The sequence below is a fragment of the Pelobates fuscus genome, chromosome 6 (assembly GCF_036172605.1).
Source record: "Pelobates fuscus isolate aPelFus1 chromosome 6, aPelFus1.pri, whole genome shotgun sequence".
Classification (NCBI taxonomy): domain Eukaryota; kingdom Metazoa; phylum Chordata; class Amphibia; order Anura; family Pelobatidae; genus Pelobates; species Pelobates fuscus.
In genome coordinates, this window is record NC_086322.1 from 260,042,631 (window position 1) to 260,057,866 (window position 15,236).

At 43.7% G+C, this 15,236-nt stretch overlaps 1 protein-coding gene across 2 annotated transcripts in view; it reads right to left on the minus strand.

The window, feature by feature from the left end:
- The window catches only part of UNC13D (unc-13 homolog D), a 111,964-nt gene that overhangs the window by 22,722 nt on the left and 74,006 nt on the right, over positions 1 to 15,236 (minus strand). For both annotated transcript variants that reach the window (XM_063459045.1, XM_063459046.1), the window contains exons 22-28: positions 5,745 to 5,888; positions 3,005 to 3,100; positions 2,709 to 2,915; positions 2,409 to 2,477; positions 2,192 to 2,271; positions 1,732 to 1,837; positions 936 to 1,007 (exon numbers count right to left, since the gene is read on the minus strand). In XM_063459045.1, coding sequence (XP_063315115.1) covers positions 936 to 1,007; positions 1,732 to 1,837; positions 2,192 to 2,271; positions 2,409 to 2,477; positions 2,709 to 2,915; positions 3,005 to 3,100; positions 5,745 to 5,888 — 774 coding nt within the window. The remainder of the gene's footprint in view (positions 1 to 935; positions 1,008 to 1,731; positions 1,838 to 2,191; positions 2,272 to 2,408; positions 2,478 to 2,708; positions 2,916 to 3,004; positions 3,101 to 5,744; positions 5,889 to 15,236) is intronic.

Sequence of the window (15,236 nt, forward strand, 5' to 3'; positions counted from 1 at the left end):
ATATGTCACTATCAAAATGTCATTACTGAATAAAACATTGAAAATCATTCAATACTTAAGTAAAATGTTTATATTCTGAAGATTTTGTAAGTAACATCACAATTCAGTTTAGTTAGGGCACAGCCATGGCATAAAATGCAAATTAAGAGGAAAACAGAAACACTGTTTCTGTTTTTCCTCTTCCACTAATTATATTCAGTGGCAGAAAAGGGAAACATTTATAATGATGACTGACAGGGAGCCCAGTTCACAGCTCACAAATACATATTTGTTAAAGATAAGGGATAAGTTAAATTACTATTAAAATCCTAGGATGCAACAGCTCCCTTTAAAGATAAACAAATAAACAGTTGTGGTTTCCCAAGATAATGTGATTTCCTAGACATCGTACATGAATGGTCACATGCTTTAGAAAGAGTTGTAGAATGAGATAGGACAGGTGTAGTTAACATTTGACACTCCAGATGTTGTGGACTACATCTCCCCTGATGCTAGGCCATCATTATGTCTGTTATGGAAGTTGTAGTCCATAACATTTGGAGTGCCGAAAGTTACCTACCCCTAAGTTAGGAGAAGAATGAGGATGTGTGAGCTGAACTGGAAGGTAAGTTCTAGGAGGGAAGAAATATTGGGATGGGGGTATAATGTGATTAAGATTACAGTTCAGAGAGGAAGTAACTACAATGAAAAGAACACACTGGCATCATGGAAGAGAGAAAAAAGTCAAACAAAGTATGTTGGGTAGAAGAAAATGTCAAGGATTAAGAATAGGTATGGTAGGGGAGTTTTGGGTAAGAATTTAAAAGGCTGAAAAGTTAAATGATATAAGGAAGAAGGTGTATGATTTGAGTGAGATGTGCTGGGAGGGATGAGGACATGAGCGGAAGAGAGCATGCTAAAAAGCAGGTTAATGCACTTGTACACAATAAACTTACAGTGAAAGTGGATATATGAAGGTTCTCCAGCTGCAGGCCACAACCTTCTGCATGGAAACATAGCTCCAGATTCTAGAACAAATAATATACCTATGAAACTTTAATTTGTACCACCATATGCCTGATACATTGAGCTTATGTTGAGAGCTCCTTCATTGTGAGTGTATTACTTATTATTCTCACATTTATTCACATATGCAGTATTACACTATTGGTTTTTATATTTTTTTTCTGAGAAATGTATTATTCATGCACAATTGGTCACAACTGGTTGTCACCTATCAGGAATATATACTTAACACTGGATCCATTATACTGCATGACGTAAATATCTGAGCTGATTTTAAACTCTTTCAAATGTGAGCAGCATTCACAGGTTTTATTCAATTGTGTATGCCAACTTGCTATTTAAATCTGCACCATTGTTTTTTATTTCTGTTCTCTTTTGTATGTATCTGCGGATTGAAGCCCAGCTGCATTAAGATCAAGAATTGTCCACATTTAAACCTCATGGATTTTATCCGGTTGTACTTTAAAAAAATAATAATAATAATAATATTTATTGTTATTTGACTCAACCTGTGTTTTCTAACCAAGGTATTTTTTTTAAAGATGTTATTATAGTATATATTACTAATGCCATGCACAAAGGTTTAATTTCTGTCTAAACACAAAGTTTAGGACCACCGGTAGAGGTCCACAATTTAGATAAATCAAATGCTCTGTCCATTAGCTACATATACATCATAATCTTAATATTCTACCATCTTGTATGCATTTTAGCGTAGGGCCTCACCTTTAGCGCAGTGTGCAATCTCTGGTAGTACCGGGGAGAGGAGCTGGAATGTTTCGACAGACTGGAGATCACTGTAAGGATGTGAGACCAGAGCAGGGATAGGAGACTGCAAGGGGGTAAACAAACATGAAGTCAGAGAGTTAGAGGAAAGAAGATAAACAATTAAGAAAAGGGTGTTGGGAAAGTAGTGACTTTGCAGCAAGATAAAGATAAAGGAACAAGTATGTCAACAGAGACGTACAGATAGTGGAGTAAGATGAACTAAGGACATTACATTTGGGAAAGGGGTTATGGAAATACATTTCTATCTCAGAGTAAATGAAGGAGTAAGGTTTTTGCTTGTGCATTAATAATTGATGTATCAAATATGGTCGGATGTGAAAGGACCTTTAATGTTTTTGGTGAATTTAGGAGAGACAGTGACTCCGCAAAGGGAGTTGAGGGATGTTACATTTCTTACCAATTGAAGTTTTCCTGCACTAGATTCTGGTTCATATACTGCAACTCGGATTCCAGGAACTTCATCAATGGTACAATAGACTGTAGGGAATGAAAGGACTATGAGTTTAGCATCCTGAGAAGCACATTTACGGAATGCAAGAATAATGGGATTGGGGGCATTACTAGTATGAGAATAAATAAGGGAACTAAATAATTAGCAATAGAGCCATACTCACATCATTAGGATCTTTTGAGTCATTTGAAGCAGCCAGAGAGTGAAGGTGTTTAGCAATTCCAGAGACAAGCTGTGTGACAGAGAGACAGAATAAAGATATGAGAGATTGCATGAACGTGGTGAAAAAAAAGGAACAAAGAGTGTCGCAGAGAAAAGAAAAAGAGGAATATGTGTAGACAGAATGTGCTTGAGACTGACGAGAAACAAATAATCTATGAAAATGAAGACAGTGATAATATTAAAGGTAGAAAGGAAAATGGAGGCAGAGTGAGATTAGAGGCCCAAAGAAAGGAATACTAACTTTCTGAGCCAGTGCTTGTATCACCAATCTGATCTCATGGTCCAGACATCCTACAGCAATCTGGAGTTGTCCATTCAATGTATGCTGGAATTGCTCTTGGCTTATAACATTACTCGTTTTGTGCTCTAGAACTTCCCATTCCAAATTTTTTGGCAACGACCGCACCACCAAACGCAACTGTTCAATATTATTTACTACAAGACACAGCTGAGAAAGAAAATGGAATAATTCATGTTATTATGGCAATAAAAAAAAGAAAAGTAAATTGAAAAAAATGTCAATTTGTTTATTATCACCTTGTTTGCAACTCCTCCGGCGTCTCCTCTACCTGATAGTTCTTCAGCTCGTTTCTTAATCAGTGAGCAGTATGTAAGGGCAATACGGCACATATCCTACAGAATGAGGTGACATGGTCAATAGGAATAGTTCAGCTTAGATCAAGACTACTTACTTTGCTCTACATGGAAGTTGTACAGATTTTGCAATAAATGAATAAATACAGAATTGAAATAAACTCTAAAGGTATTACATATTTCGAGGTATTTTATCTTCAATTATGCAAGTTGCTTTTCAAGTCACATAATTTCTATTTCTAGTTAATAAACCCCTATGCATAGTTGGAAAGTGTCTTGATTTTGTTGAGAAGGTCTTGAGAGTAGAATATATATGAACTAGTTAGATGTTTCCACAAACATCCCTATTTTCCTATGTTTCTGAGAAAAACATCAACTGCTCAGGTGAAAATATTAATACTTTATTGGTGTGTTTTTAAATGAAAGAGAAATAAACCTATAGCTCGTCTTAAAGGAGCACTATAGGAATCCAGACCACTTCATCTCAATGACGTGGTTTGGGTTCTATGTGCCCCCACCCCTGCCCCCTTTTAACCCTGCAGTTGAAAACATTTGCTTTGCAGAGTTAACCCGCCTCTAGTGGTTGTCAACAGCCACTAGAGTCGCTTTCTAAAATAGCAGAGATGCCATCTGATTGGCTCAGCGTGGCATGTTGCCGCACATGCGCACTTGTTTCTCAATGCTTTCCTATGTGAAAGCATTTGATTGGTTAAGATCATCTACTGTCGCGGGGAGACCTCTTTTTTTTTTTTACATTCTTTATTTAGGTCATGACATGTATCAAGGCATAGTATTCATTCATTGTTTTGGCTTGCGCAGAAGCCGATGTTAGCATAGTTTAGTAGGTGCGTATCTTATACAACAAGTATGTTCATAGTCTGTCACATTTCTTCACTTTTTAAACATACATAAAATAAATTTCTCCCTTCGTTTAGCTTTCGATCGGCTGGGAGGCCATGCTCCTTCATGGGGAAGGTAGTTGTAGGGGTACCCCTGGCTATGCATACATGTCTGTGTTAGTTGCTTGAGGCCCTAGTATGTTACTAAATCTTATTCCTGCATGGTTTATTTCGTTTTAGGTTACTGCTACTGGCAGCGCCTGGAAGAGGTACAGGAGACGTGGAAGGAGGTTCATCTTAATAGTGTGTAATCTCCCCAGCCAGGCGATGGGCTTCTCGTACCATTTGTCTAAGTCCATCCGTAAAGTATGTATTAGTCGTAGGTGGTTTTCAGCGTATAGGTCAGTGTGGTTTTGTGTAAGTCTGACACCCAGGTACTTGATGGGATGTGTGCTAATTTTTTGTTCTGTCGCATGTTGTAGCCAGCGGACGTCTGTGTCTGAGACTCCCAGTGGCATGCCAACTGACTTTTCTAGATTTATTTAGTATCCTGACACCTGTCGATATGCGTCTAAAATGTCAAGGATGTGAGGGATTGATTCTTTAGGGTCTGTGATGGTGAGCAGTATGTCATCTGCATACGCTGAGATTTTTAATTCTTCAGGTGCAACCCGTATCCCTTTTATATTTCAATTCACTCTGATTAGGTGCAGTAAGGGTTCCAGCGCCAGTATGAACAGGAGAGGGGATAGAGGGCAGCCTTGGCGGGTGCCGTTTTTTAGCTCGAACGGAAGCGGAGGCGCTCCCGGTACCACTATTTGGGCTCTTGGGTTAGTGTACAGTACTTGGACCGCTCTGACAAACATGGGGGGGAGCCGCAACTCTCTGAGGAGTGCAAACAGGTAGGGCCATTGGATTCCGTCGAACGCCTTCTCCACGTCCAAAGAAAGGACCAGAGAGGGCATGCGTGTCTTTTTGGCCCACCATATCAAGTCAGTTGCTCGTCTCGTATTTTCGTAAAGTTGTCTGGCTGGTCGTGTGGCAAGGATCTTGGCATATACCTTCAAATCAAAATTAATAAGGGAGATGGGGTGGTAGTTTGCTTCATTCGAGTTATCGCTGTCCGGTTTAGAGATGAGGGTTATGTCTGCTGTGGAGAGGTCAGGGTTGGGCGAGTCATTTTCAGTCCATGTTTTGTACAAGTTGGCTAGGTGGGGAATTAGGTCTTCCCTGAAGGTCTTGTAATAGGATCCATCGAACCCATAAGGGCCCGGGGCCTTTCTTCCTTTAAGGTCAGTTATGGCTCTTTCTTTTTCATCGTTTTCCATAGGTGCCCCTAGGTGTGCAGTTACGTCCGCTGGAAGTGGCGGCAACTTGGCACTCTGTAGGAAGGCTACAATTTGTGCCGTGTATGTGCTGTTTACACTCGATAGGGTGGGGGAGTGATTATATACCTTGGCGAGAAATTTTGTGAATTCCGTATTGGTATCTATAGGGTTGTTTAGGGCTTTTCCCTGGGTGTCTTTTATTACCGTGAGATTCGCCACTATGCGTTTGGGTCTGAGGGCCCATGCTAGTAGTGTGTCCATTTTATTGGACTTTTCATAGAATAGGCGTTTTGTGTGGATCATATCTTTGCTCACATCGTCTAACATGAGGGGGAGACCTCTTTTAACCCTTGCAGTGATTAGAGCACTAGGAATAAATTTTTTGTATTCTTACCGCCAATTAATATGTGTATTCCTCTCACTAAAGGAGCAGTGTCAGGGCATTACACAAACATGAATAAAACACAGACTATGTCAATAACCATCTGATGAAAAGCTTGCTCTTCTCTTCCTCACCTCTGTGAATTTAACCATGATCATGAATGCCTCCTCTGGATCAGGCCAGTCTAGCTGTTTCCATGTGCGTCCCATTTGCGTGAAACATGTGGACAGATCTACAGTTGATGCACTGTGTTTCTGAAAATCTGACAGTGGCACTAACTGAGGACAAAAAAACAAAAATCAATGCATTGAAAAACCATAACAAATACAGTTTATGACATGTGTATTGCTGTTTGTATTTATATCGTGCCTACATACTCTGCAGAATTTTGCAAAAGTTAAAATAATACATATAAGTAACTGTGGCAAGAAGTTACTCCTCAGAAAAAAGAATGGGTTGCAAAGGTCCTAACAATATTTACGTATATGTATGACATAACGCATGTAGTATATTAAGAAGGCAAAGCAGTTTAGTTACATTTCTCTTGAGACTTGGCTGTAAGCACTCTGATTGGTTGGCTAATTAGTGTGGAAAGGCATCCATTGGTGAAGATGGATTTTGTTTGCATTGCGGCGTGGTATTTATTTTATTCAGAAGTGGTTTTTTTTTTTTGTTCTGTTTTTTTATTCTTTATTTATTCCACATTCGGACAAAGATTTTCACGTCATTTCAATAAAAGAGTAACGGTCAGAGTGTGGTTTTTGTTTTAGTAAAGTGGAACATTAACTGTGTGCTAACATATATAACAAACCTAGATGAGAGTACAGTATATGGGATGACACAATATTGATTAAAGTATGGTAAAGAACTAAAGAGAATATGTTAAACAGTAAAAATCTTAGCTTGGTAGGGAAAACAGCTCCTCAGATTAGCTAAACGTAGCGAGTCATGTACTTGGAGCTGGGGGTAGATGTTATCTAGGGAGCTACCATGGTCGTGAATTGCACGGACTTGGCCGACACATGCCCAGGTAATCATGGCACAAAAGGCAGTAGTGAAGTTGCAAAACATGAATGTATAAAGTAACATAAAATGAGAAAGAAAGGTGAAAAATAAAGAGGTTTGGGTAGGCGAAACATGTCATCAAGCGATATGCCCTTAGCTTGCCTAGGGGCAGGGCCGGATTAACATAGGGGCTGATGGAGCTGCAGCTCCAGGCCCAGGCCCATGGAATAGGCCCATTAAAAAAAAAACACACACTACTCTTATTATAGTATTTCAGGCTCCCTGGCCGTGACGGGATTGCAGTAATACCGGTAATATAAATGCAAATATTTTTCTCAGTTATAACTCTGCAATACCAGCACCGGCCAGTAGGGGTCACTGTGTATGGAGAGAGGCAGGGATAGGAAGTTACAGCATCTCCCTGCCTCTCTCTACTCACTGATCCATGGGGGGAGCAGCTACACACCACAGTGTCAGGATCGGGACAGGGATCCAACACGCAGAGTACAAACAGTAGCCAGATACGTATACCGGACCTTAGAATGGCCGGACTAACGTAAGTAGTACCGTAAAGAATGGTCAGAGACAAGCCAAGGTCGAGGGAACGAGAAGACAGGTAAGCGAGAGACAAGCCGGGTCAAAGGATAACAGAGATAAGCAGAGTAGAACAACAAGCCGGGTCAGAACCAAAGGAAATACTAGAATACAGGAGCACTGAGTGACTAGACAAGCTAGAACCACGACAGGGCAATGAGCTGATGAGAGAAGCAAGCTTAAATACCCTGACTCCGAGAGTAGACACGCCTCAGACGAGTCCTGATTAGATATCGGACAATTGAGTGACAGGTCACTCGGGATGGCGTCATGACGTCACGTACCGAGCGTCATGTTAGAAAAGGAAGCGGATCCCTCGCGGCCAGCGTTTAAGTGACCGGATGAACCGTGAGGAAGGGAGGAAACGGCTCGTCTAGATGGATAAACGACTAAGTCTCTACCTCTCTCAGAGGTAGAGACCTCAGGTACCCTGACAGTACCCCCCCTCTCAGATACGCCCACCGGGCGGAAGGAACCGGGACGAGATGGGAAGCGAGAGTGAAACGCCCTGCGAAGGCGGGGAGCATGAACATCCTCTTGAGGTACCCAACTCCTCTCCTCAGGACCATATCCCTTCCAGTTGACCAGATATTGTAGCCTCCCCCGGGAGAATCGGGAATCGATAATGGAATTGACCTCGTACTCCTCCTGACCCTCCACCTGAACCGAACGAGGTGAGGAAACCGTAGAGGAAAATCTGTTGCAAATTAGCGGTTTCAGCAAAGACACATGAAAGGAGTTGGGGATGCGTAAGGCAGAGGGCAGAGCCAGGCGATACGCAACCGTGTTGATACGAGTCAGAACCCTGTAAGGACCTATGTAACGAGGAGCAAATTTCATAGAGGGAACTTTTAAACGAATGTTCTTAGTACTCAACCATACTCTATCCCCAGGAACAAAAACTGGAGCCGCCCTTCTGTGCTTATCAGCGTGTTTTTTGAACAACATAGAATTATGCAGGAGAATTTGACGAGTCTGATCCCACAACTTCTTCAGATTGGCGACATGATCATCAACCGACGGTACTCCTTGGGAAGAAGAGACCGAAGGAAAAATGGAAGGATGAAAGCCATAGTTCATGAAGAAGGGGCTAGAACGAGTAGAATCACAAACGAGATTATTGTGTGCGAACTCCGCCCAAGGAATCAAACCGACCCAATCGTCCTGGTGTTCGGAAACAAAGCAGCGCAGATATTGTTCAATCTTTTGATTGGTACGTTCAGCGGCTCCGTTAGACTGAGGGTGATAGGCAGAGGAAAAGTTCAATTTGATGCCTAATTGAGAACAGAAGGATCTCCAGAATCGTGAGACAAATTGAGAGCCTCTATCAGAAACAATTTCAGAAGGTATCCCATGCAAGCGAAAAACCTCTCTCGCGAAAATCTCCGCCAATTCAGGAGAAGTCGGGAGTTTAGGTAACGGCACGAAATGAGCCATCTTAGTGAATCTATCAACCACCGTGAGAATAACAGTCTGTCTCTTGGAAGCAGGTAAATCCACAATAAAGTCCATGGCCAAACAGGACCATGGTTTCTCTGGAATGTCCAAGGGGTGCAACAGACCACATGGAGATGTATGAGGTTGTTTAGTCTTGGTACAAGTCTCACAAGCTCCGATGAACTCCTCAATGTCCTATCGTAAGGAAGGCCACCAGAAATCCTAGGAGATCAGGGAATATGTCTTGCGAATGCCAGGATGACCAGCCACCTTACTTTCGTGGAAACACTGTAAGAGCTCCAGTTGGAGTTCAGGAGGGACAAAGTTTCTTCCCTCAGGAGTCCGTCCAGGTGCCAGATGTTGTGACTTCATGATCTGGGCAAGTAACGGAGAATGGATTTTGAGACTTGTGTTAGCAATAATATTGCATTTAGGTACTATAGAGGACAGAACCGGTTCAGGTGAAGCAGAAGGTTCATATTGGCGAGATAGGGCATCGGCTTTAGAATTCTTCGAACCAGGCCTATAAGTGAGAACGTAATTGAAATGGGTGAGGAATAACGACCAACGAGCTTGCCTGGAAGACAATCGCTTGGCCTCTCCAATATAGGACAAGTTCTTGTGGTCCGTTAAAATAGTAACAGGATGTAATGTCCCTTCCAATAAATGTCTCCATTCCTTTAAAGCCTTGATAACAGCTAGTAGTTCTCTGTCACCAATGTCATATCTGCTCTCAGCACCAGATAATTTTTTAGAAAAAAATCCACATGGATGTAACGGTTTATCCACGCCTAACCTTTGAGATAGGATAGCACCTATACCAGTCTCTGAGGCGTCTACCTCAAGTAAGAAAGGCAGAGTAGTATCAGGGTGAACTAAAATTGGAGCGGAAGCAAAAAGCTCCTTGAGAGTTTTGAAAGCAAGAAGAGCTTCCGTAGACCAATTCTTAGTATCAGCCCCCTGTTTGGTCATATTGGTGATAGGCGCGATAATAGAAGAGTATCCCTTAATAAAGCGCCTATAATAATTGGAGAATCCAATAAATCTCTGAACGGCCTTGAGACCCTTAGGTAAAGGCCAATCTAGGATGGACTGGAGTTTATCCGGATCCATCTTAAATCCCTCCCCAGAGATCACATAACCAAGGAAGTTTACTTGGGATTGATCGAAGCTACATTTCTCCAATTTGCAGTACAGGCCATGTTGAAGAAGTTTGTGCAAAACCCTTCTGACTTGTTTGTGGTGAGTCTCAATCTCTCTAGAATGTATGAGTATATCATCCAGGTATACAATAACACAATCATGCTGAAATTCCCTAAGAACCTCATTAATTAGATCCTGGAATACAGCCGGTGCATTACATAACCCAAAAGGCATTACTGTATACTCATAGTGACCATATCGAGTATTGAACGCCGTCATCCACTCGTGATCCTGTTGGATTCTCACCAGGTTATATGCCCCTCTGAGGTCTAACTTGGTGAAAATTTTAGAACCCTTTAAACGATCGAAGAGTTCGGTAATCAAAGGAATGGGATAAGCATTCCTAATGGTTATCTTGTTCAGACCTCGATAATCAATACAAGGTCTAAGAGTACCATCCTTCTTTTTAACAAAAAAAAATACAGCCCCGGCAGGAGAGGAGGATCTCCTAATGAACCCCTTGTCTAAATTCTCGTGAATATATTCCTCTAGAACTGAGTTCTCTTTAGTAGATAATGGGTATACATGACCCCTGGGAGGCATGGTACCAGGGAGTAGGTTAATCTTGCAATCAAAATACTGCCTTTAAATCCAGGTACTGAGGCGGTATTTGTGTCTCTGTAGGGTTGGAGAAGTTAGCCGAGGTGTTAGCTAGGCAAAGAGGCGAGACCCTCCGCAAACATCTCTCTTGACAATTCTGGCCCCATGAGACTATCTCCCCTAACTCCCAATCAATGATAGGATTATGTCTCTTTAACCAGGAGTACCCCAGGACTATGGGAATAGAAGGAGAGGAAATAATCAATAGGGATAGATCCTCCTCGTGTAAGATACCAACAGTTAAATTAACCGGTATGGTCTCACGGAAAATAACAGGCTCAAGTAAAGGTCTACCATCTATGGCCTCAACGGCCAGAGGTGTCTCCCTTAACTGGGATGGAATCGCATTCTTGGTAACAAAAAGTTGGTCGATAAAGCTTTCAGCAGCTCCAGAATCGATCAAAGCCATGGTTTTTAATACTCCCTTCCCCCAAGTCAAAGAAACGGGTAACAGAAACCTGTGATCTTTATAATTGTGAATAGAGGACAAAATAGATACACCCAAGGCCTGTCCTCTAGAGAAACTTTGGTGCGAGCGTTTCCCGAACGATTAGGACAATTTAGGCGTAGGTGACCTCTGACTCCACAGTACATACATAAACCCTCCCTTCTCCTGTACTGTCTATCCTCCTCTGTGAGGTGAGTATTACCTATCTGCATAGGCTCTGGAAAACGTAAGGTTTCGATCTCAGAATTTTGAAATGCAGGAGCTAGTTTAAAGGAGGGTCTACGGGACCTGTCTCGAGTGTTCTGCCTCTCTCTTAAGCGTTCATCAATGCGAGAGATAAAAGAAATTAAATCCTCCAAATTCTCAGGGAGCTCTCTAGTAGCGACCTCGTCAAGGATTACATCTGATAGCCCATTCAAAAATACATCTATATAAGCCTGTTCGTTCCATTTAACTTCTGCCGCCAAGGACCTGAACTCTAGTGCATAATCCACTAGTGTTCGACTCTCCTGTCTAAGGCGCAACAGTAATCTAGCTGCATTGACCTTTCTACCAGGAGGGTCAAAAGTTCTTCTAAAAGCAGCTACAAAGGCATTATAATTATAGACTAACGGGTTATCATTCTCCCATAAAGGATTGGCCCATCTCAGAGCTTTCTCAATGAGTAACGTAACAATAAATCCAACCTTCGCTCTATCTGTAGGAAAGGAGCGGGGTTGTAATTCGAAATGGATGCTGATCTGGTTCAAAAAGCCACGACACTTCTCAGGGGAACCGCCATAACGTACTGGTGGGGTAATACGAGAAGAAGCACCTACAGTGGCTACCTCTAGACCTGAACTTACAGGAGAAATCGAAGGAGTACGTGTCTCCTCTGGTGGGTTACTAGCACGAGACAATAGCGCCTGTAGTGCTAGAGCCATCTGATCCATCCTGTGTTCCATGGCGTCAAACCTGAGGTCGGAAGGCCCAGGCTGACTGTTTGTACCTGCAGGATCCATTGGCCCTGTCGTAATGTCAGGATCGGGACAGGGATCCAACACGCAGAGTACAAACAGTAGCCAGATACGTATACCGGACCTTAGAATGGCCGGACTAACGTAAGTAGTACCGTAAAGAATGGTCAGAGACAAGCCAAGGTCGAGGGAACGAGAAGACAGGTAAGCGAGAGACAAGCCGGGTCAAAGGATAACAGAGATAAGCAGAGTAGAACAACAAGCCGGGTCAGAACCAAAGGAAATACTAGAATACAGGAGCACTGAGTGACTAGACAAGCTAGAACCATGACAGGGCAATGAGCTGATGAGAGAAGCAAGCTTAAATACCCTGACTCCGAGAGTAGACACGCCTCCGACGAGTCCTGATTAGATATCGGACAATTGAGTGACAGGTCACTCGGGATGGCGTCATGACGTCACGTACCGAGCGTCATGTTAGAAAAGGAAGCGGATCCCTCGCGGCCAGCGTTTAAGTGACCGGATGAACCGCGAGGAAGGGAGGAAACGGCTCGTCTAGATGGATAAACGACTAAGTCTCTACCTCTCTCAGAGGTAGAGACCTCAGGTACCCTGACACACAGAGAGCACAGACAGCAGATCCCAGCCTGCAGAGACAGACTACAGCTCAGGTATGTGAAGGATGGGGGGAATGGCAGCAGGGAGACATGGGGACACTGAGACACTAGGGGACACTGGGAGATGTGGTGACACTGATACACTTGGGGACACAGGGAAACATGGGGACAATGAGACACTAAGGGACACTGTGAGACATTGGGACACTGAGACACATGGGGATGCTGTGAGACATAGGAAGACACATTGGGACACGGAGACACTAGGGACACAGTGTCTCCATGTCTCTCTGTGTCCCCATGTCTCAGAGTGTCCCCATGTCTCAGAGTGTCCCCAAATGTCTGTATCCCCATGTCTCCCAGTGTCCACATGTCTCCCAGCCAGTGTCTCAGTGCCCTCATGTCTCCCAGTGTCCCTATGTTTCCCAGCCAGTGTATCTGTGTCCCTATGTCTCCCAGTGTCTGTGTCCCCATGTCTCTGTGTCCCTAGTTTCTCCAAATGTCTCAGTGCCCCCATGTCTATGTCCACACGTGCTCCCATGTCTCCCAGTGTCCCCAAGTGTCTGTGTCCCCATGCCTCCCAGCCAGTGTCCCTAATGTCTGTGTCCCCATGTCTCCCAGTGTCCCCTAGTCTCCCAGTGTCTGTGTTCCCATGTCTCAGTGTCCCTAGTGTCTTAGTTTCACCAAATTTCTGTGTCCCCATGTCTCCCAGTATCTGTGTCCCTAGTGTCTGTGACCTCATTTCTGTCCCCAGTGCCAACATGTCTCCCAGTGCCCCCACGTGTCTCCGTGCTCCCATGTGTCTCAGTGTCCCCATGTGTCTCAGTGTCCCCATGTGTCTCAGTATCCTAATGACACGGGACACACTAAGACATGGGGACACTGGAAAAAATAGGGACACAGACACTGGGAGACTAGGGGACTGGGCGACATGGGGACACTGACACTGTGATATATAGGGACACTGATGCCAGGCTGGCCTTCCAGTTCTTTGGACAGACAAGCCCCCTTTTTAGGCATGTTCGCACCTTCTGGTAGTTCCGGTCACGTGATTTGCGTCAGTGGCCAAACCTTTTACCCCGCCCATTGACTTCCTGCTTCACTGGACACTGCTGTTAGGGGGTATGGATTTACTTGAAAGATGAAAGCATACATTAGAGAGAGATTAGCATAGAATGTGTTTTCTTATAGCTGCATCTTTTGAGTTTCCCTCCAACACCAACTCCATCAGATACATGACGCTTGAGAGGTATGACTGTTTTAGTGTTTTTGGTCGATATGTTTCTGTATTTAGGCCCCATCATAATTGTAAGCACCAGGCCCACTGAACTCTTAATCTGGCCCAGGAGTGGTATTGGGCATTGGATATCTTGTGTATTTTGGTAGCCAGATGTACAAGGAAGGGAAGTCTCTTCCAAAGATAATGTGTTCTAGGTCTAAGTGTAAGTGTTGGATTTGTGTCATTTGCGCAGCATGAAAGCAATGATGTGTAAAGTGAGGTAGTCCTAGTCCACCCGGCCTACTTGGGATGTAGAGAGTCGCTCTCTTGATCCTGGCTTGCTTGTTGGCCCAGATGAACTTGTCCATCTGCGTTTGCAAGGTTTTAAAGTCAGGCATAGATATGGGGTGTGACGAACCCTGCTGCATAGACCTGTATTGCTGGTTCGTCTGTTTGCCTTGGGTTCGGGGATTTCCTGTCCGTATGCCCTTGTTCGTATGTTTCCCTAAGTACCGATTGAAACTACCGAACCATCGGCCACCCAGGAGAGGAGTGTGCGGCTTATTAACACCTTGACCACAATTAGAACGTTGTGGTTAACCGCAAACACCTCTCCATTCCATTCGTACGGGTGGTCGTCGTTCGTATGCCGACCACGAGGCGGCGGCCATTTTGGACACGAGGCGAATCAGCGGTGTTCGGTGCAAAACCTATGGATCTGAAAACGGCCTCTTTATCTACCGAACACCGCTGGAGACGGCCGCCCCCTTCTATTTCTTTGAGGCGTACGAACACCGGTCAGTTCGGGAGTTTCTCTAATTCGTATGGACTTACCCAGGTAGCCGTCCCATGGAGTCATTCGTATACCGAAGGACTTATGAGAGACTTTGACTCCATGGCGATTGGACTGTGTACATCGGACCTGAGCGCTATTCGGTAGGAATATGCCCTCAGATCCAGGCTATCTGGGGATACGTTGCACGAACACTATACATTCGGTACTTCTGATTTTATGTATTTTATTTAATTTTTCGTATTTTATTTTAAAATGGCGATGGTCCCTATCCTCGGAGTTAATTAGGTTTCTCCCTAATTATCTCCGGGATAGGAAAGAATGACTTATGGGTAAAATGGGAAGGGCTTGTGTTATAGCCACTGCGATTGGCTACTGTATAATATATTTTACAGTCTTCCACAAGGTTCCCTAGGGGAGTGTCTACCTTGTGGAGACCTGCATAAATACTGGGCAGGTAGCCCCCATTAAACACATTACTGCTTGACCTTCAAGACGGAGCTTTGTCTCGTTTGTGGAGGGATTTACTATTGGGACAGCGTTTTCGTTTATTTCTAGCTGTGGAAGGATTTTGGATGGATTGCTGATCGGGAGTTACCGCATTCGTATGCTCCGTTCGGGAGTTTTATGATCGGTTGGACTGAAATTGCATTTCTGGAGAAAGGGGATTATCGACTAAACGGCGGCTTCATTCCCCTGGCGGTGAGTGTCGTAACATGGGGATTGGTAGGGCTTGAAATAAGTATGAAAAGCG